At 38.1% G+C, this 23,527-nt stretch overlaps 1 protein-coding gene across 1 annotated transcript in view; it reads left to right on the forward strand.

Moving 5' to 3' along the window:
* RIMS2 (regulating synaptic membrane exocytosis 2) overlaps window positions 1-23,527 on the forward strand; it is a 504,339-nt gene that overhangs the window by 83,303 nt on the left and 397,509 nt on the right. The window contains exon 2 of the mRNA XM_086609332.1: window positions 22,669-22,879. Coding sequence (XP_086465458.1) covers window positions 22,669-22,879 — 211 coding nt within the window. The remainder of the gene's footprint in view (window positions 1-22,668; window positions 22,880-23,527) is intronic.

Consider the following 23,527-nt stretch of genomic DNA (forward strand, 5'->3'; position numbering starts at 1 on the left):
GTACGGTGTAATTGCTCACTGCCCCTTGACCGAGGCCTATCTCGTCCCAAACTAGTGATCCCGCAACAGATAAGTCCCGACACCACAATCCTGAATGAGCGAGAGGCCTGAAAATAGAGAGAGAGACAGAGAGAGCACTCCGAGAGTCTGAAAGTGAGAGCCCCGGAAGAGCAAAGGCCCTTCTTTCCGGCTGTCCCTCACTTTATACTGGGCATGACGCTGCATGATATGGAATACTAATTGGCCAATTTGGCCCTCAAGCCTAAGTCTAAGTACAAATCATAAGGAGAGTCCTGGACCCCCCTGTCCCAGCCATGCTCCCCCCTATCCTGTTGTGCTCCTGCACACTGGCAAGAACATGGCAGCTGAAAAGTCCTTGAGGCCTCAGTGCCAACTACAAACATCAGTGCGCTGTCAGCATTCTTCTGAGAGCAAGTCTCAGACTAAAACCAAAACATGGAGCTCCTCTGGCTGCTAAAAAGAAGAGCTAACTCTGTCCCAACTGAAACCAGGACAATGGGCAAGAAAAAGGTGAAAAAGGCTCCCTATATGCTTTACTGAAATAAGAAATTGGATAAAATAGTCATAAAGGAAAATAATTCCACTTATTTATAAGGTTGGGCTGAAATGGAGCTATATCTGAGCTCTTTAGTATACTAAAATCTCTAGATATTTTGTGTTGTGCAACATAATAAGAAGTAAAAAAAAAAATGATATAACTGAAGAACAGAATGTTTCCATATGTGTATACACATAGGTGTAAATCAACCTGTTGTTATCTAGACAATACAGATTACATAATTAAAGCAGCTCCTAAAAACTTTGGGTGATAGTATTTTCTCTCTGTTACAATTTTTGAAATATCTCAGAGTTTGTGGATGTCACAGGCTGTGGTGCTACTAATATGCTGACAACATCCTGCTCTGAACTGCTTTCCAAAAGAAATGGACAGTACCCCTAGAGGGATGACAGGTTGTCTGAATGAGATAAGCGAATAGATTTAGAAAATGCTGGTTTCAGCTTAACTTGACCAAGACGGAAGTGATACTCTTATTATAGTAAGAGGAAAGCATGTTAAACATGCAACCGAACCCGTGACCTCAGTCTCCAATGGAACCTGCCTTCATGACAGTGGCAAAAGGGATTCTTGCAAGACATCGAGGCTATCCACTCATTTTGGCATTGACTGTAACCATAACAAATGTTTTCTTTTTTTTTTTTCCCCCAAAGAAGAATCGTGTATTTCATTCTGTGAAGAACTGATGATAAATGTCATACAGCAAGATTAATTTGTGTGATGTTTATCAAATCTTGTCTTACGAAGGTCAAAACTTTTAGAGAGGATCATATCACAGCTGCTGCACTATACTGACCATGCGTTATTCTTAATAATTTAAAGTCTTTCTCCTCAAAATTACAGGGCAAACTATATTTTGTGAGTAAAAGTGATGTAAACTTTATTTTACTTGCAATATTGCTAGCTCCAAGACTTCTGTTTTCATCAGAAATTATTCCAAAATACAGAACAAGATGTTTTTGATTTGCCGGATAAAATTTGAACCTTACTTTCCCTCATGTTTGTGATTATTTTAAACTGCAAATGATTATTTACATGTGTAACATTATGTGGCTATTCAGTACAGTTCCTGTCCCACCTCTGGTGCTAAGTGAGCTGCTTCCCTCATGCTCCTATCCCTGAAGGGTCTGAATACCTATTCCTTATATTTTAATTTCCGTTCTCTAACATGCTTCTACTTTCCCATAGAATCTTCAGTCCCTTACAGACACCTGATCCATTATTTCTTTTTTTTGTAGCTGTTAGAGACTAAGCAGGCAAAGGAGTGGCTTTTTTTACTCAGGCAATCTGACTGAACCTTGCTGGAAATATTAAGAAAAGCTTCAATTTTTAGAAAAGGTAGACTCATTTTCAATGTAGAGCATATATGTAAGTGCAGGTAATTAAAAATACAGATTTCACTGTAGAAACGTCTGAATTTTTATTTAGAAGTGACTATTCAGTGCACCCATAACTGCTACTATGTATAGAGTATTTTTCGTGGATTTTGTCTCAATTTTTAACTGTTCATGGTGTGTATCTTTTTTATTCATATTGATTTTGAGGAAAATTCAAGGTCGCAGAAGTACTTTTAATAACTTTTTTTAACCAATGAAATATTGTCATAAGCAACATATTGTTAGCTTTCTTATAGAGCTTCTATTTTGTTAAAAAAATCTCCTAGTCAAACTTGTGGAGATCACTTGACAGAGACTAAGCAAAAGAAAAGAAAAAGAGAATACCTTCTGGTTGTTATGCTTTGTTTACAAACTATTGCCAGTTTTTTGCTACTTTTGGCTTTCTCTTCAAATGAGGAATGTTTGTCATCTGATGCTTGGGTAGAAAATAAAGAATACAGGGAGTGGTATCAGACTGATGAATAGTGGCCAGGTTCATGATTCTCATTGTGAACATGGTGAATACCAAAGTCTGAATTTCCATGGGCTTTATGTTATCTACGTCACTTGCTTTAAATCATTCTTTGCCCACTAGTAAATTTCTCTTGCTGATTCAATATTCCTATTGGGAATATAGGCACAGTACAAAAACTTTATCATATGGAAATACAGTTAACGCTCTTGAAACTGAAGGAAAACTTGGGACCTCAGCAGTTCTACGGCATTCCTGCATAGTCAGAATCCTAGTCTGAAACTTAAAGGACAAAATCATATGGTACAGTCAGACTGTGCTTGGTGTATGATCTGGGGGTGTAATGATGTGATTTCGTGTCATAGTTTAACCCCAGCTGGGAGCTAAGCACCACACGGTCTCTTGCTCACTCCCTCCAGTAGGATAGGGGAGAGAATTGGACGGGTTACTACATTCTGTTAGCAACTTTTGATCCTGCTGCAATTTGAAGACCAGCTAGTAATGGTGATTGTACTTTCAATAACAACTTAAATCAGACCAAGATGTGGTAATTAATGAGGTAACAAATATCCCAGATCCCTATAAGGAAATATGTGGGTTTTTTTCTTACAACATAGAATGAAATTAACAAAGCTTTTTAGTTTTTTGAGTGTCTTAAATGTCCTTGTAAATAAAAAATATAGGCATGTAAGAGGAAGGATCTGAATTCAGCAGCAGAGAATGAAGTTGTATGGTTTTCTTATCTGTGACTCTGAAAGCTGAAAGGGTTGTTCATGGTTTGCTTATACGCTGACCTCTGACAGAAATAGTCAGTGTGCATGGATTTCTCTACTGTAGACATGCTGATAGGACACCTGCAGTGTGTGGAGAATTGAGATCTGTAGCATGTATTTGTCACCACTAACAGAAGGATTTCTGGGCTCTGGTTGGAAAAAACATTTGCATAGTCCATCTTTGTTGAACTCAAGGTTTCCCTTTTTCCAGTTCAAAGATTTCTATGTTCATCTCTCTTTGGCAAGTTTTACTTACCAGTGCATTTTCTTTTGGCTCTCTGAGCTTGCCCACTCTGTTACAACTTTCTTCCCCATGGAAATCTGTTATTGTTGTCAGTATTTTCTGCGACGCATATATGCGTCGTGAGGCTGAACTGTCTAAAACACTAATTACACAAGATTCATGTATTTCAATTATTCTAGTGGCTCTCCCTTGTATCATCAGGGATATTAATGTTCATGAACTTTTGAAAGCAGTTCATCCATAGTATTTCCAACAGCGTTTGTTTTTTTTTTTTTCAAATGTCTTCAGCCCATGATGTTTGCCTTAGTGAGATATCCACCACTTTTGTGATGTTCTAAACATTTTAAATTTCAGTTGATATTAGCAGATTTGAAGAACAGCACAACCCATTATGATGTTATCTGTATTGTCTAGTTTAAAAATGTGTCAAAATAGATTCTTATTAGTTAGTATTCTTTTTGGTTGAGATTTCCAGGAGAAAATAAAAAGCTTAGCAGTTAGAATCACAAAATCAAAGGATGTTAGAACTCGTTAATGACTTCAGTGGAACTGAGACGGATATACACATACACACACACACATATATAGCATGTGTTTTAAGTCTCTTCCCTAAAAAGATGCTTCTGTGAGTCATGTTGCTATCCTAGTGGCACTATAAATGTAAAAAGTATGTTCAGGAAGCACTCACACGAGATAGCAGAGAAATGGGTGTCTATTTTCATCACTTGGGAAATATTTTTATGGCACAGTCAATGTGGGCTCATTTTGGCATTACAACTTCTGTTTTCACATGAAAGCTGCTGACTCAAGCACCTTGTTGTGTTCAACTCTTGTGAATAGCCTCACCTGGTATTATAGGCTAAGAGCTACTTTCTTCTGGGGTGGTTCTCTAGACCTTTTGCATGAGGCTGTACATTAAAACAGTCCCTCAGTACCTTTCTTCAATTTATTCCTCCTTCTCACCTTCTTTCAACCTCTTTCATCCTCTTAACATTTCACCTGGAAAAACTCAGAATGGCTTTTACAGAAGTGGAATAAAACCCCAGAATATTGAGTATCACATATGAGTAAGAGTAGGACTAATGCAGAGGTGGTGACTTGTTTGGTTTTGCAGAGCAGTAGCTTTGTCCTAGAGCAATCCCTGTTGTTTTTTTTTTCCCCCCCAAATATAAACCGACAGTAAGGAAGCGTGAACAAAAGATACGTCCTTTCTTTTGCTGTAGGTGTTAACAAGTGATTTGAAAATTTCTGAAAATAACTAGAAGACATTTTTTAATTATTGAATTAATTGGGAAGAAGGTTAATCAAGAATTTGAAGTCAGAGATGTATGAAAAGTTATTTAGAAGTTGAAATAACATGTCCTTAAACAATCAGAGTGACTTTACTGAAAATTTTAATTATCTTTATCAAATATATCAGACTTCTTGAATCAGTAGTGATTGGTGTAATAAAAAAGGCTTTCAGAAGGATAGTTTTAATGAATGGTAGTTTGAGATGTAAAAGATGCTAAATATTTTTATTTTGCACCATTGTAGAGATTATTCTTAAAACAAATAAACGCTAGCAGTTCTTTCTATCATGTATGATTGATATTAAGACACGAAAGGAGTATAATGAACAATGTTCAATAAATATTTAGGAGAGAGGAGAGATTTGGTGATCATGGTTGGATCAATTATAACATGATAACTGCGTAACTACCCTCAAAAAGTCAGATCCAATTCTAGAAAAGACAAAATCAGGTTAGTGAATCAATAACCAATTTCAGAACCAAAAAGTAGGTTCTAAAACAGTTAGTGACAGTAACTCTAGAAATGCTGATGGATACCTTTTAACTCCATTGAGTTTCTGTGGTACTGAAAGATGTTTGGTATTTCACAAAGGCTACCTGTGTGGTTTAAGCCCTACATATTAATGTTTGCTATTGAATGCAAGTACCGAGAGTAGCTTGTACCCGTGCAAATGGCTTCTACAAATGACCCAGTTGAGGGTAGTGCTGAATGCCACTATGAAGTATTGAGAACTTCCAGCTGCTAATGACACCAGTGGAAACAGTGGTTGGTTTTCATGCCAAGTTTCAAATAGCAGTGGGTATTTTTGCTTACTTGCAGGTTGAAAGCAGAACCAGATCTGTCAGTCATCAGTATCTGGGGAATTCCTGTCCCCTGGAGTCAGGAAACATAATTAGGCTTGCTGGAAATACAATTAGGCTTCCCAAGCTGCAGAGCTCTTCAGAAGAAAGTTCAAATGTTGGGTACATGCTTTTAAACTCACAACTCCTTTCAATAACATTGGTGTTTAATTGATAGCTGTGGATCAGTGTTAACGTTAGTCTGTGGAAGAGTTTATTCTCTCAGTTGTATGCTTTTATTTTGATGTGTTTGCAGTGGTTGATTGCATTATATGTTTCAGAGTGAGTGAGGGTGGGCAAAGTGTTCTTTTCACTGTTGTTTTATTGCTTCAATAAGGAATAATTGGACTGTTTGGTCAATTCATTAGATAAAAAGTATTCATGCCTTAATAGAAGAGATGTGGAGGGGCAGCAAGGCTAGAGGAAAGCAATGGCTGTTTAATATTTAAGGCAGGAAAGGATCAGACTGATTTAGAAAGGCTGACTACAGGATGTGGAGCTCTACCTTGTTTACCTAGGGAAGACATACTTAGATGAGGCCGTTGCCCTTTATCACTAGGTGTAGATTTTTGTGATGATGTGGTAGTCCTCACACTAGTTCTGGTTTTAGAGATGTGAGGATGACTAAACAGATATCTGAAACATCTCAGGTATGTTCCAAAAGGAGCATAGTCCTCAAAACATTTATATAATGAAATCCTCAGTCAGGTCTTCTATATTACAGATGAATGAATCTTTTTAATTTTTCAATGTAATCATTCCCTTTTCCTGTTACACGTGAGTTAACGGGTGGCTTTCTGTGATCATAGTAGAAGTAATATTGATTTCACAGAAGAACGAAATTCACTTATCTCTTCCTAAAGATGTTTTTCTGATTATGTTCTGTATAGAGAGAAATTTGAAGTAAATTCATAGTGATATGACTCCTGGAGTATCTTGGACTCAGAACAAACATAGACAGATGGTGCCAGGGTGAGTTGATCAGAAACCTGGGGTGAGGATGAGTACTACTGGGTACAAAGTCTCATCTATGAATAACATTAACAGACGGTGAAGATTGTCACAGAGCAAAAAAAACCCAGTCTCTGAGAAACAAAAATCCAGTTTTTATTGTGGCCTATTGGGAATTTTGATCTGTCACAAATATGACTCAATGATTCCAAAATTTGTCAGTAATTCCAGTTATCCATTCTACATGTCACCTTTTTCTCATCCTTTAGAAAGCTTTACATCCATTTGTATATTCCCTGCTTCCGCAGCTGATTACTAAGGATAGTTTATTTTAGGAAAGGGATATTCTTGGTTCAATGCAAGGATATTCAGCAGAGACAACTTTGGTTCTATCAACAGGAACACCGTCAGGCTTCTCATCTCAGGTGTTCTTCATCCACGGATACAGCCTATGTCAGGAAACAGTTTTGGAGCAGCTGTGGACCCTCCATCTCTAGTTATGCACCTAAGTGCAAAACATGCTTTATTGTTTCTACTGCAGTGTTTACCAACAGGGAGACACTAATATTTGTATGACAAAAATATGATTGACAGGTGGCTTCTGAAATAGCAGAATGTTGTCTATTTCAACGTTAAATGTGTAAAGTAACAAATGCATTTGAGCCATGTTTCATCATGTGCAGTGATGGCACTACATTCTCTTCTGCACAGTATCCCTATTGAATCTCTTAAAAAAATGTTATGCTATCTGTTCTGTAAAACATTTACTATTTTACTTGTGACTCCAATGTGCATATTTCTTAGCTATTGCTACATCAGTTACCTATGTACACTAAATAAGTGTTCTTTCTTTTGTTAAACATGTATCGTTGATGAATCATGAAAATCCTAGGATCACAACTTTATCTCCTCTGGTGATTTATTCAAGTATTGGCTCTTATGCCTAGCCAATGCCTTTGCCTCAGTTTTGACTCTACCCTTAGAGGCCAGGGAAAGATGAGAGAGATGTACATATAATCAACTTCTTTTTTGGATGTCCATATTTAAAGAAAGATCCTATTTCCAATTCTGGAAACCTACTGTTACAAAGATCTTATTGTAACAGGTTAGTTAGGTTCCTTAGTGTTGATATTGTGCCTTCTTTGAGTAGTAATGGCTGGTCAATCCTGGATACAAAAGATTTATCTAAAGCAAGAATGGCAATTGATTTTGGACCTCTGGATTTATTTTCTTTAGGTGGAATTGACTATATTCTGCAGTAGGATTGATGATAGATATTTCTTTCTCCAAATTATGTCCCACAATGTCTTTAATTCGGGATGGTACTTTGTTGAAAGGCCATGGCATTTGAAGGTACCTCAGTGAGAAGGGGCAAAGGGAGAGCAACATGACAAAATAAGGTTTTCCTTCTGATGAGTTTGATTTGCAGCCAACGTCTGAGCTGGGCTGAACCCACTCAGGGTTAGGTCTGTAGATCTTAAAAAGATTTCTCAGCAATTTAAATGATGACATAACAATATAGTAATCTATGAGCCCTGCCTAACAGTATGAAAAAAATAGAATGCATGAACATGACAACTGTTGTACAGGAAAGAAATTGGTTGATGAAGAGCAGAACTAGGACTTGTTCTCCTTGTTTAAGTGCAATTATGCTAAACTAATTATGAGTAGAATCTGTTTATATTTACTGTTTTTCTAAACAGAAGTACCCTGGGAGATGGCTTTAATAAATTGATATCAAAATCTTGGCAGAGAAAAGTGTTCAAGCGTTATAGGAAAACAGAATTTCATAGAGCTATCTCTAGGATAGTTCCCGGCCTTTGAGTGTCACAGTGTCCTTACTCCCTCTGCTAGTTTATAGGGCCTGCTGTCACCGCATATTTCCAGTCTACGGGATCGTGAACATCGGAGCATGATCAGCAGGCCTCCTGGTGGCCTGCCATTGTTCTCCTACAACCCTCGTTTATACCCAGTAGCTCTGAGCTTTTAAGGGTTAATTAATAAGCTTTAATGAAAGAAGTTAAAGAATTTAAATATAGTATGGAATGCAGGACTTTTCAGTGGCACTGTTTTTTTTTTTTTTTATGGTTTTGCAAAACTCCGATGAGTTTTGAAAAACAAGCGTTATCTCTCAGAAAGTGTTAGATTAACTATTTATATAGTTTTTGAGACACAAAGCTCTTGTATTTTCAATCATCAAATACTGTTTATCTGGAGAAATACTGCTGCAACCTAAATTAACATTATATTTTACTTCTGAGAAGTAAAGTTTAAGTTCAGTGCACTGTTTGAGTAAAAGGAAGGTATGGAGGCATGGTTTTAGATATAATTAGCATGGGGGAAATCGTTACACACCTTGTTCGTGCACTTATGAAAAATATCTCCTGCATGTGAGAGCATCTCTTTCCCTTTTGGGAGCTCTTTCCTCATAAAAATATCATAATTATATTTTATATTTGAATTTCAACTTCAAGACCTGTTTCTTTTGTTTCTTTCTAGAAGAGGTTACGTTAGCATGATGAAAATTGTTTGTGTTTTGGCCCTATTTCCTCTTACTTTTAAATATGGACTGTATGGAAAATTACAGTGTTCTGAGAACTTGGAAACTGTTTCAAGAGGATCACCCCCTAAAGTACTGCTAGAAATATGGCTCTGCTGGTGGTACTTTTGCAGTAAGAATACTGATACAATCAAAACCAAGATGCACCACAACTAATTACTACCACCGGTTCTGGTGGTGGTAATTCAGCATCAAACAGGTTGATGTAGTTTGCTTAGATGAAGTTGAGACAACCACATGGTGAGCGCAACCGAGGCCTCGTTACGCTACCTTTCGTAGCATTGCTTTAGTTTATTTCCTGTTTGTTAAAAAAGGAAAATCATCAAGATAGGAACAACCCTGTCACAGAGGTAAAAAGATAGGGGCTACTTAATAATTGAAAATTCTCATGAATGTTGTAGACAATGTGGAATGAACTCACTCTAATCATGATACTGTAATGTCAGGAGGTGTTACATTTCGGAGCCAAGACAGTCTGACCTATTATTTAGCATGTATTTATTTCGGCTATGCGTATAATCATCTACTGAAAAAGTAATTTTGCCTTTCATAGTAAGGATAAAAAAAGTTTAGCACAGTAACTTAGATATTTCTGAAACTACAGGTGTGAAGTTAATGGCTTCCTTTTGTAAGTCAACCGATGATGCAAATAAAGTAACCTGAGTGACTATGAGAAATATTATCTCTGCTGGAAATGCCCTTTATAAATGTAATAATGTTACAATGTGCTTAATTGCCAGCACCTGAATTAGCCTCTTTTTAAGAGACATTCGGTAAATATTGCATACCTTTAAAATGAAATTTAGTGTAAAGTAAATAAAAGTAAAATGATTTATGAAAACAAGTCAAATATAAGATAAACTATGAAACTTTTTTGTGAGTGAATTTTTTGGATAGAACAGTAATTTGTATGCTTTTAATAATGAGGCTGTTTAAAATATAAAGGTCTAGTAATTTAAAAGCATGTAAGTGTGGCCCATCTTTCTTAAGACTGATATTTATTTGAATTCCTAATGGAAACAGTATCAGAAAAAAATGTAGAAATGGCCAACATACAACTATATTTCTAATGTTTTTAGATTAATATGATGTTTCTGTTACAAAATGTTTCTATCAAGTGAATGAATCAGGAAGAAAAATGTAACAGTAGCTATAAAAAATCAGCATGGTTTTTTAACATAAAAAGTAGAATGATAGGATACAAATAGACTGTAAAAGGAAATTTGTATGAGAACTTCAGCAAGTGATTCCTCAGTGATTAGATTTCAGGTGAGAATTTTTGCATAGGGGACATATGTCTGTGTACATCTGTGTCAACTGTGCATGGAAAATATCCAAAGAGGAGTATGAATTTTTGCGTAAAACTCGTAACATAATAAGAGTGCTGCAATAACTACAAAACAATCCTAATTCTGGTTTATGAAGTAATTTTCTGTTACAAAATGTATCATGAGATGTCATTTCCCTTCTGTTTAGCAAGGAGCTACCACTCTTCTTTCTACCTTTATACCTGGCAGTCTGTTGTGGCTGATTGACTTACAGGTCTAAGAAATTTTGGGTTCTGGTTGGGGTTTTCCAATACCTAGACTACAGCAAGTGGTGATAGTCGAGAATGTCGTGATTCTAAATGTATCTGATGCTACATTTGATCTGTCTATTTTACAGCAATATACATTCTACAGATTTTTCCTGTACTTCATGCCTTCTTTCATAGAAATTAAGGACAGATGCTAGTCATCAGCAAAATGAGACTGAATGCTCTGTAATTTTTAATCTATAATCCTGTAATTTCTTTTACTTGCTATAAGTAGGATTAAATAGAAATGAAATGACAGCATAGCCCATCTTTAAAGATCCTATTCTTATGCTCTGCCACATACACTTCCTGGCAGCCTACTCTTGCTGGAAGTTCAACGACTTGCTCCTGATCTTCATTGTCAGCTGAGGATTAGTACTTATGGTTTCAGCAATTTGCCAAAGCAGCTCCTTTGGGATAGTGTGGATTGCAAACACAGGGACAAGGCCCGTGGAACCAGAGATAAAATATTTTTCATTTAGGGAATGCAGTTGTAGAATGAACTTGGAAAGTTTCCTTGGAGAGTCAGGCACTGGAAGATTCCCTTTTCAATTACAACTGGCACGGTTAATTCTACTTTGAACGAGACCTAAAATTACCTGGCAAGTGTCGGCCTTGTCATGAGGGTAAAGAGTAAAAGGAAAACTACCATTATTGTGTATAACAGTATGGATTTAGTTTACCCACTTGATACTTAAACATTAAAAAAGGAGTCCTACTGATATTTTCAGTATAGGTGGAGAAGACACAGAAGTACGTGGTAAAATTTATTAGAAAAATAATGAAGACTTGTTATGGAGAAAAAGTGAAAAATTTACCTAAGAATGTTTATTTTAGAAACAAGTGAGAAAAACGTGATGGAAATCTATAGACTTATAATGGTTTAAAAGCTCTTTTGCAGCTTTTTTTTTTCTGATATAGGAGCAGCTAATGAGAATAAGGATATAATACTCCAGTATAATCACCAAAATATTTGTATGAAAGTTGTGGAAGCTTCTGTTGTAATTTAGGATTTTAAGTAAGATTCAGAAAAGGATAATTAGAACCTTCTCATTTACATTGAAATAAACCACAGAGAACTATGAAGATATTCAAAGGTGTAATTTCCATCTGGAGTTATGAGGGAACTTTCCTTACTGTTGTGGTTTAGCCACAGGTGGCAACAAAGGTACCACGCAGCTGCTCGCTCACTCCTCCTTGCCGAGCAGGATGGAGAGGAGAAAACACAACAAAAAGCTTGAGGGTGGAGATAAGAAGAGGGAGGGATCACCCACCAACCATGGCCCTGGGCAAAACAGACTGGGCTTGGGGACAAATCAGTTTAATTCGTTACCAGTCACATTCAGAGAGGATAATAAGAAACAAAACCAGATCTTAAAAACACCTTCCCCCATTCCTCCTTCCATCTCTGCCTCCTTCCCTCAGTGGCGAAGGGGAGCAGGGAATGGAGATTGCAGGTCAGTTCCTCACACACTGTTTCCGCTGCTCCTTCCTTAAAAGGGGAGGACTCCTCACACTTTTCCCCTGCTCCAATGTGGAGTCCCTTCCCTCAGAAGAGAGTTCTCTACAAACTTCTCCAATGTGAGTCTTTCCTGCGGGATGCAGTCCTTACCCATCTGAGTACTCCAGCGCGGGCCTTTCTCATGGAGTCACGGCTTTTGAGGGCGCAGCCACCCGCCTCAGCGTGGAGTCCCTTCCCACAGACTGCAGCTCCGTCTCTGCTCCACTGTTCATCTCCAGCAGCACGGGGTCCTTTCCCACAGAGACAGTCCTCTGTGACCTCCCTTAGGCACAGGCATCTCTGCTGCAGCATGTGGTCTCCCACGGGCTGCAGGTGGGTCTCTGCTCCACCATTAATCTCCACAGGCAGCAGAGGTGCCACTGTCATCTCACCAGGGACTGCAGGGGAATCCCAGCTCCAGCACAGCTCCTCCCGCTCCGTCTTCACTGGCCTGGTGTCTCTGTAGATGTTTCTCTCACATTCCCCTCCTCTCGCTGCTGCAGCTGTGACCGGCCCCACGGGCCTGGCGAGCTTCGGCAGTGCCGGCGGGACGAACAGCACCTGGGAGCGGGGCTCTTCGGAGCGCTCCGAGCTGCACCGCTGCGGCCATCACCAGTCGAGTGGCGGTGGCCCAACGTGGGCAGCTGCCTGAGCAGGAGGCTGGAGACCAGCCCTCCGCCGCACCTCTCTCTTCACTGCAGGTCTGGCAAGGTGCAGGTTCCTTTGTCCCCCTTAAATAGGTTCATTCATGGAGGTGCTGACTGGCTTGGCCTTGGCCAGAGGTGAGTCCGACCTGGCCAGAGACCGGTCCGAGTTGGAGCCGGGGAAGCTTCTCGCAGGTCTGTACAGGGGCATCTCTGCAGCCCCTCCGCTGCTGCCTGAACCCCACCACATAACCCAGCATGGGTATTTGTAGGGAGCTAGTCTCATAACTGTCAGTTATGGAGAAATTAGGTAGCTTTGACTGGATGAGTTGGCCATTGCTAAACTATTGGTGGAAGGCGGTATTCTCTTTATTTTAAATACCCCTCTCATTTATTATAGCTAAAAACATGTTGAAAAATTTCTAGATGAGTTGAATATGTTACTATATTCTGCCTGTTAAACCTTAATTGAGACTTTATAGCTTTTTGTATATCACAGATCATAAAAAAATGAGTTAGTGATTAACAAACAAGAAGAAACGATTAGTCACAAATTAGTCACTTCTCAATCTTGCAATTAGTTTGAACTGCTGAAGAAAGGTAGGCGCAAGTATCTGTTTGTTGTTCTGAGGAAACCTGAAAGTAACAAGTAGAGCCAGGAGTTGCCTACTTCTTTTTTCCTTTACATACGTGTTGTCCAGCTTTATCTTGATATCATTAAAAGCACACAGAAATACAGTAACATTAATTGGGTCAGCCTTTAATTGGCCATATGTTCATCTTCTCCATGTTACAGGTCTATTGTACTTAGCTATTGTTCACTACTACCTTGCCAGCAAAGAACAGCTTCACTGCTGCTAATAAACAAGGTTAATTAACAAAGGCTGCAGTTTTACTCAATACTGAGCATTATAAACAGAAAAAAAGACAGGTAAGATAATCCTGCCAGTTCCAGCTAGACTTTTTTTCTATCATCTGATGTGTAATCCATTGATTCATTCACAGAGTCATATCCTCCTCGGTTATTAAAAGTTTGGTTTTTTTTCCGCACGTTCTTTCTTGTCTCTTTTACTGAGTTGCTGAATGTATTAAAGTAAACTCGATTCAGCGACAGGACTTCATGTGTAGATACAAAATTGTTTAGGATCATACCAAAGTAATTAATTAATTCATTATGACACCAGAAGAGTGCAGTGAGAGGAATATTTGCTATTTTGTCAGGGAGACAAAATAGAAAAGAGCTGAGAACAAAATGTGGTAAAGCATGAACTGGAAGCCTTAGCAGAAAGCCCCAGTAAAGGGGGAAAAAAGAGAATGGAGCCAGGGCAGCTTGAAGTCCTCATCTTGGCCGTGTCTTTTGCTTCTGAGAGTGGCTTACACAAAGTTCCCACCAGCAGAGAATTTTTGGTTCCATTCCTCAGTGTGAGGCAAACACTGTTAGGACATAATAAGATGTCTTTACCCTGCCCCCTTCCATGACAAGAAGAGATTGAAACAGATCTTAGTTTTGGGTGCTGATGAGCTTTGCTGTAGTTGGCTTTTCCTACTTGAGTTACAAGTGAGAAGCAGCTCTGGTATAAACCATGGGCAAGATCATTTAGCAACCACTCTTCTTTCTTTCTGATTTCTTAGCTCTTTTTCTTCTATTCACCATTTCAGGCACAGTCAGTGTAATTCACTTAGAGTATATATACTCAGAATAAATGTATATGTTTTTTACGATAGTTCTTTCAGTGAAGTTATCAGAAAATGTAATGTCTCATATGTGTGAACTGCAGTAACTTATTTTGACTGTGTCAGTGTCTTTTTAACCTAGGATTCAGATTTTGGCCACTTTGTGTTTTTTCATGTGAATTCCGTAACAGTATTGTAGGGATAAAGAATCATAGAATCATAGAATCATAGGGTTGGAAGGGACCTCAAAGATCATCTAGTTCCAACCCCCCTGCCATGGGCAGGGACACCCTCCACTACACCAGGTTGCCCAAAGCCTCATCCAACCTGGCCTTGAACACCTCCAGGGATGGGGCATCCACAACTTCTCTGGGCAACCTGTTCCAGTACCTCACCACCCTCAATGTAAAGAATTTCTTTCTTATATCTAGCCTAAATCTGCCCTCTTTCAGTTTAAATCCATTGCCCCTTGTCCTATCACTACACGCCCTTGTAAAAAGTCCCTCTCCAGCTTTCCTGTAGGCCCCCTTTAGGTACTGGAAAGCTGCTATAAGATCATCCCGGAGCCTTCTCTTCTCCAGGCTGAACAGCCCCAACTCTCTCAGCCTATCTTCATAGCAGAGGTGTTCCAGCCCTCTTATCATCTTTGTGGCTCTCCTCCAGTAGCTCCATGTCCTTCTTGTGTTGGGGACTCCAGAGCTGAACACAGTATTCCAGGTGGGGTCTCATGAGAGCTGAGTAGAGGGGCAGAATCACTTCCCTTGACCTGCTGGCCACGCTCCTTTTGATACAGCCCAGGATATGGTTGGCTTTCTGGGCTGCCAGCGCACATTGCTGGCTCATGTTGAGCTTCTCATCCACCTGCACTCCCAAGTCCTTTTCCTCAGGGCTGCTCTCAATCCATTCTCCGCCCAGTCTGTACTTGTGCTTGGGATTGCCCCGACCCACGTGCAGGACCTTGCACTTGGCCTTGTTGAACTTCATGAGGTTCTCACAGGCCCACCTCTCCAGCCTGTCAATGTCCCTCTGGATGGCATCCCTTCCCTCCAGCACGTCCACAACACCACACAGCTTGGTGTCATCAGAAAACTTGCTGAGGGTGCACTCAATCCCACTGTCCATGTCTCCAACAAAGATGTTATAAAATAAAATAAAGAAATATTTCTGTGGTTTGAGAGACAGGTAGTATTTTTCTTAGTGTGAAGTATGTAGTTGTTTCTTTTATAAGTCAGTCAGTCTTTCACCATGTTTAGAGCCTCTGTGAAGTCTTTGTTCTTTGACTACTCTATTTCCTGGGCTCTATAAACATATTCTTGTGCTTAAAGTTTCATCAGTGTCGATCTGTTCCTATTTCAGGTTAAGGAATATCGCAGAATAATAGAAGTACGTATTCTTTAATAAGTTAGCTCCATCTGTAACACAACTCAAACCGTATATAAATCAAAAAGCTAAAAATTTTACAGATTTATTTGTACCAACTATTTCAGGAGAATTTACTCTATGTTTAGAAAAAAAACTTACAGTGAAATATCTTACTTACTACTCAACACTACTAAACAAGGCTGTTATTGTCATTATGTGGCTTATATTTAACCCTGTTGTTCTAAACAAAATACTGAAAAAGCTAGGAAAAATCTCTGTATCTGTTAGCTTTTGTTTTAGAGCTGAGAAAAAAATACATTTTGCACCTGAAAAAAATAGTGTGGAGTTCACTTTTCCCTACATTCTTCACTTGAACAGACTAAAAATGTTCAGATTATTTATACAAAATGCAACAACTCCCATACAAGAGACTATGAACAGTTTTGAGATGAGTTTAGGAGTTAGGGTCCCTGCATAGATTGTGGAAGATTTGGTTTCAGTACAGGTAGAAACTAAAATCTAGGTCTCACATTTCAAGTAAATACCCAAACAAATTGGATTTTATGGTGTCTTCTGCTTTCTGAACATTATAGCTGGGATTAAAAAAAAATAAATTAAAGTTTAGCTAAAATTGATACTTTCAGCAGGAAATTAAAGAGCCGCAAATGAAAAGCCATTTAATTAGAAAATTCCGACTAGCTCTTTTCAATATCTTGGCTTTCTCCCAGTTATAGATTAAAAAGTAACATTTTACTGTAAAGTTGTGGTTTTTAACTTTTTTCAATTTCTATCCTCTAAATATTTTTTTGTAGAATTTTTTAAACTAAGGTTTAAGCTTAGACATTTCATTTAGGTAGATGGTCTGAAGTTAAACCTACTGACAGCAGAAAATAGTTAATTATTTGAGGAAACCGGAGAGTTAAAATAGTACGTCAATTCTAATGAGACAGTAGAGATTTCATTTTGCCATCTAAGAAAGTGAAAGTGCTGTGGATTAAGTGAATGTTTGTAGAGATCTCTGCTGACATCTAGTTTCTGTCAATATTTCATTTTCACTGATATGAAACCTGAAAACTCTGAAACGTGAATGTAGTTGTGTTATGTGTTATGATAATCCATTAATTTTAAACAGATTTGGGTGTGAGGTTCTTGTTTGAATTTGAATCTTTAATTGCTTAATAATTTTCTTTGTCTGCTAGACATAAAGTAGAATCATAGTCTTCTGAAGAGGAGTTTTATATGGTGCCCTTTCTCATTTTGGTCAAATAGTGGCAAAACTGTCATTTGGTGTTTAAGAAAAGTTCTGTTTTGCGTTGCTTACCATAGTGTTTTTTAAAAAAATTGGTTTTTTATAGTCTCCACACAGTCTGAAAGCATAAATTTTCTGCCCATTGCATTACATGGAGCTGAAAATACATGTGAGGAAGTCAACTATTTTCACAGTAGTGTATAAAAAGCATGAAGAAGTGGTTTTTTTTTTTCTATTGGTCAATGTTTAGTCACTTGTTTTTTCAGCACTGCTGAGCCAAATAATTGTTATTGAATACTTTCCCCTATGTTTCTGCTTGAGTTTAGATTTCATATTTCTTTTCTTATTCCACAAAGCCATTGTCAAGTACATAATCACAGAAAGGCAATTTGAAGGAGATCTCTGAACCAACTTCCCACTCAAAGCATGGTTATTGCCAATACTAGATCATGGCAGCTTGAACTTTCTCTAGGTGAGTTCAGAAAATCCCCAGGGATGACAACCCCACAGCCTGTTGGGACAACCTGTTCTAGTACTGCACTGCTCTCCTTGTGAAAAACTTCTCCTAATGTCCAACCTGAACCTGCCAGTGTGCCATTAGTGCCTTTTGCCCCTTCTTTTGGATTTGCGACTGTCAGGAAGAATTTGACTCTAATTTTTTCAGGTAATTTTTAGATTAGATAGCTAGTTTCAGGAAGGTGTTAGATCACTCCTCAGACCATTCCTCTTTACTAGATTGAACAAACCTAGCTCCTTTATTCCCACCTTGCAGATTATATGCTCTAGGCCCCTGACCTTTTTTTTGTTGTTGTTGACAAACTGGACAAAGTCCCTCCTGAACTGGACAGTCTGGGCAAAATACTCCAGGTGCAGCCTTGTGAGCAAAAACTAAAGGGGAAAAATAACTTCCCTTTAGCTGCTATTCATACTCTTGCTTATGTAGCCCCATATGTGATTTGTCCAATTTGTAATAAGAGCACACACACACCACTGGATCATAGCCTGGTTTCCACCCTGTTTTCCAGGTTTTCTTATCAGCAAAACTGACGTTCAGCCAGTTGTTTCCTAACCTCTACCAACATGTGGAGTTATATGTGTAAGGATAGTATCCATTGAGAAGAGAAGTGAGTGTACTCAGTGATAGGTTAACTAGCTCTATTGTAAAAGTAGAAAGCACAGAGTGTTTAATCCTGTAGAGGGAAGAACATTGTGTGTTACCAGATACTTATTGCCAGAAACTAGGCAGAAAAATTGTTGAATGAATGCACTTGGCAGAACTGAAAGCGAACAAACTCTTACTGAAGCCTGGATTCCAGCCACATCCGTGCTCTGTGCCTGGGAATAGGAAATGAGGGACAGGTTACAATCAGTAATAAAACTTTGAGAGAACTGTAGCCAGGAAATGAGAAGTGGCTGCTACACTTACATGTGGCCTCAACATCCTGGATACTTGCTTAAGAGTCTCCCTTCTAACGGCAGATTTTAAGCAGCTTTGGAAATTTCAGAAACATTTGAGTGAACTTTTGGAAGGCAGGAATAGCTTTGAAACTTCTTGTCAGTATTAAGGACTCTTTTTTTTGGTAAAATGATGGAGGTTTGTTGGGCATTTCTGGAGGACAGGAGAAAATAAAAACTTCTGCGTAATGCTAAGAGACATCATATTACTGAATTTGCTTTTCTTACTTGCCTTTGGTAGTAGCTAGTGGATCATGAGAGACCACGAATTGCAGCTTTTTTGATTGATATTGAATTTCTCATTTCCAGAAATGTGTGGGGAATCAAGAATAAGCAGAATTAAATTAACTCCATTTCAGAACAAAGCAAGTATCCCAATAGAAACTGTTTCTTGACATTAATAGAGCAATACAAGCTCTTACAAACAGTTGCTTTTTATACTGAAAAGTCCTCCATGCAGCTGTCTTGGATGTGATGTTTTACGGTACAAAAAAGTCTAGACTAGTCGTATAAGCCACGTGGGCTTCATCACTGTAACTTCCAGCAGATAGGAGTGTGATTCAGGGAACTCATCCTCACAGAGATGAAAATGAGCAGAAGTTAAATATAAGTTTTCCAGCCTAACTTAATTATCATTAGGTGTTTGCATAAACTCGTACCAACTTCTCCTTTTCCTCTAAAATTCATAGCAGATAGATGGCATGTGCTATTGAGGGCACTGTCAAAATACACTTATGTAAGGGTTATAGATATGCATTGCTGAGTTTTGTACTTAAATATTCTGTTACTGTACGGTTTGATGTAATTATTTGGGTTTAGAACAAAAAAAAAACCCCATCATGCCTAAGAATAAGATTTGTATCATGAATAAGCATTTTAGCCTAAAATGCAGCTCATCTGCAGAGCCTGTTTATTCAGTCTCACAACATGGTCCTTGGCCACTTGCATTAATAGAGTTAACTCACTGGAGTATAGGGACTGGAAATCGTTGTCTTGGGATACCTGAGCTCAGCTCCAGGCTCTGAAGTTTGCCTTGGTCCTGGTTACTTTCTGTTCCCTGGTAACTGAACTCCTGAGCCCTCTCAGAGAGCAATGTTCCGAGTAGAGACATGAGTGCGGACATCTTGAACAAAATTGAGGCTTTTTTGCATTGCATTATGTGAAAAATGTTATACAATTTTTACTCAATGTGCTTCAAATACTGTGCTATTCTAAACACCTAATTATCCCTGCATGTTATTAGTTTGGTTTTTGGCTTAAACTCTTGCAGACTAGATGATTTAAAAATGATTATTGATTTATAAAATAGATCAGATTTCTTTTTAGTGGACTTCCTAAAATGAATACTTTGTACTTTGTTTTAAGTATGCATATTCATCTCAAGTGATTCTGCTCAGTAAGAAGAACATAACATTGTGTGTAACTGATTATTTAGTAGATTTTTGTCTTCTGTGTTTAGTTTTTTTCTGACAGCTTTCAATACATGTAATATTTTTCTTGGAACAGAAAAAAGATATAATAATGAACTATTTGGGCAGACGATATGTTGTTTCCTACTAGAACAAAGATTTTAGAAAACTGCTCTGTATAACCTTGAAAAGTTTATACTTTGAGGCAAAAGTTGTGACCTTTACATAGATTCTTGTGCCCAAGAGGAAACAAAAGTGAAATTATTTCAGTGCATGAGGCTTAAGAATTGGCAAAAGGCTTGTGCTTTTATGCATCAGTGAGACTGGTAAGCAAATAATCATACAAACAAAGGCGGTAGATTATAAGGAAGCTGGAAAACTGAATGTAACCTAAAATAAACTTGAAGTTCAGCATAGATAATATGCTTTAAATGAAGAACGCAATGTTTGGCAAAATTAAAAGGCAAGCAAGGTCTCAGAGATTACATATGTTATTGATGGAAACGGGCCAGACTACCAACTACCCATTATAGACTGTTGTCAGTGTAAAATGGTGAAATGTGCCAGGTTTCCAGATTCCCAAATATTCCCAACTACTTTCAGCTCTTTCTTATTAGTAACTCATGTCCTGCCCCATTTGACAAAGAACAGTCTACAATCACCTCTTTTAGAGCCAGTGAGAAGGCAGTGGAAGCCGCTTACTCTGACTCCACAAATTCATGTTAGGGCAATGACCACCCTCATGTCCTTCTCCTGAAGCTCAGACATGACTCCTCTCGCTGCTCTGCCACAGGCCAGAAGGCTCACGCATCTGTGGGAGAAGGGCTGAGAGCGAGAGAAAAACATGCAGCTGCTGTGTCCTGAGGATGGTGTGTGGACTCACAGTTGAGCTCAAGTGACAAGAGCAGGTAGATTAGAAAATGGCACATAAGTAACATGAAGTAACTCTGCTTTCCCTCTTTCTGGAAAAGGGTCAGTGGCAGTTGAGAGCTCAAGGCAGTGTGCTGGTACACGGAAGAGGAGGTATGCCCCAGGCTCCTCTCTTGCCTGATGGAGAGAGGGAGCTGCCTGTTTGTTCCTACAGCTCCTCTATGGTGTACTGTAAAGTACATTCTTAGGGGAGTTTTCCTGAAAAAACAAAGCAAATCCCAACAATTCTTGCCATATGTGTGAATATCCATGGTAAATAATTGTTTGAGATAATTTTTAACTGACTGAGTGTAATATTTGTTTTGGTAAGAGCTTCTGACACTTCTGATGAAATAATTTTGTATCTAATTCATATCTGGACTATATAAAGAATATATTTCTGCATTAAGGAAGTTAGTCTCCTGGATTTAGTTTTTTTCCAGGAGGTTATTCTTCGTTCTGTCTTAGGCTTCATGTGTGTTTTTTGACAATCTCATCTCAAGAATCTCTGGAAGATAATTCTAAAGAAAAATAAATCTCTTTTGCACTTTCATTTTTTTGGCTTAGTGTACCATTTTAATGTTTCATAGAAAATGCTTCATTTTGGGGCTTTTGCTTGTGTCTGTTCAGGAAGCTAAATAAACTACTTAAACTAAGTTAATACTTTTTAGGTTGCTAAAATTTACAGTCTGTATTAGATTATGTTAGTTGAATTCCATGCTAAGAATTTAAAGATCACTGTTCAGGCCCATTTAAATCACAAGGATAAAAACAAAAGAGAAGTCAATTTTTTTTTTGGTTTTCTCCTTGTATTTCAATCTCTTACAATTCACTATGTCACATTTCCAGCTTTTTTCAGCAACTACAGGAGCTAAAAAATTGTAGCTTTTTGCAATGAAAATTAAATTTCCCATGACATCATTTACCTTCAGAAACAGGGTATTTGAGAAAACACTGCCGTTACAGAACGTGCAATGAGTCTGTAACTTTGGTCATAGTGAGACAGTTTTAACCATCATATGTGGCAGGATGGTAGTAGTGTGCCTGAAGGAACCATTGCAGTTCTGTATGCACATTGCAGCTGACTATGAATGTGCTCTTAGCCCACTGGAAATAGAAGGTAAAATGTGTGCATGTGTATCTTAAACTACTGTCTCTGGATTTTACACCTAAGGTAGTCTTCTACCATACATTTGGTGTGAGATGGCAATGCCTATATAATTATATGAATGGCTTAAATGGTTTATAAAACATGTTAAACTTAGGTAACTTGTTATCAGCTTGCAGCCAGTGCTTGAAAAGTATTTGAAAAAGCATTTTAGAATCATTGTTCTGTGCAGTATTGTTGGATAAATGAAGATAAGCTCTATCAAGAGAAGATATTTGCATCTGTCTGGTGGAATTAGGAAAAAGTACATTTGGAAGAATAAATTAGACTTTTTTTTCCTGCTAATAACCAGTTTATTGTCTAGTGCCATAGGCTCTTGGATCACTCAGACCATGTTTCCTACCGTTTTATTTGTAGCTAACAGCTGGTCACATCCTAAAGCAAAGTTACTTCTCTTTGCAACAGCTGGACTGTGTGCTGTATGTTTTCAGTGTTTGGCCTCCTCCTAGAGTTTGTTACAGTGAAAAAGAAGTAATTCTTGAATGATACACATCTGGAGCATCACAAATTAAATGCACTTGCTTTACTACAGTATTTCTCTCCGACTCATGTTTTGAAATTGATTGCAATTTAGTCATTGCAAAGTATTTGTAGGTTTAAATAAAATAATTGTTAATGATCTCTTCTCTTCTGCAGAAAATTACATCAGCAGTTTGAAATGTATAAGGAGCAAGTGAAGAAGATGGGTGAAGAATCACAGCAGCAGCAGGAGCAGAAGGGTGATGCCCCAACCTGTGGCATCTGCCACAAAACAAAATTTGCTGATGGCTGTGGCCATAACTGTTCATATTGCCAAACTAAATTCTGTGCACGCTGTGGAGGAAGAGTGTCTTTACGGTCAAATAAGGTATGGAGTCATGAAAGTTTAGTAACAAGCTTCTCCTAAACTCAATATCTCTTATTCATTGCTTATGCATCCAAATCACATAGCTACTGAAAAGGATTTCCTTTGAGGAGGTAATGAGAGCTTCTTTAAGGACTTTTAGGACACCTGTCCTCCTTTCATATAATTTCCCTTTGCAGATGGATGTGTGACTATAGCTTTTAAGTTAATACATGCCACATTTTTACTAACAGAATCATGAAAGTACAATTCTTCGATTGGAAGACTGAGCCTCTGTATTGGAGACAGGGAGGTATATCTAGTGATCTAGTGATACTAATGCTGAGACATCAGTTATTACAAGTTAGAGCAAGGATTTGCTTCTTTTGTGCTTGCCCAGGCTCTTCTGTACAAGATTATTGTAAAAATGATGTCAGAACAGTATATACAACATATTATGAAGCTTTTAAATCTTTATTACCTATTATATATATGAACACTTATTAGGTATATATACATACAAATATTAAAATAAATGCAGTAACAATATAGAGTTACAGCTACTATGTTGCTGTTTTTAATAAAAGGTAAAACAGCAATCTGAATTTTTGAAAAGTTGGATCATAGAGTAAAAAATTCAGTGGAACTGAGATAATCACAGAAAACAGTTCT

Source organism: Tauraco erythrolophus, chromosome 3 (assembly GCF_009769465.1).
Source record: "Tauraco erythrolophus isolate bTauEry1 chromosome 3, bTauEry1.pri, whole genome shotgun sequence".
In the NCBI taxonomy this organism is placed as follows: domain Eukaryota; kingdom Metazoa; phylum Chordata; class Aves; order Musophagiformes; family Musophagidae; genus Tauraco; species Tauraco erythrolophus.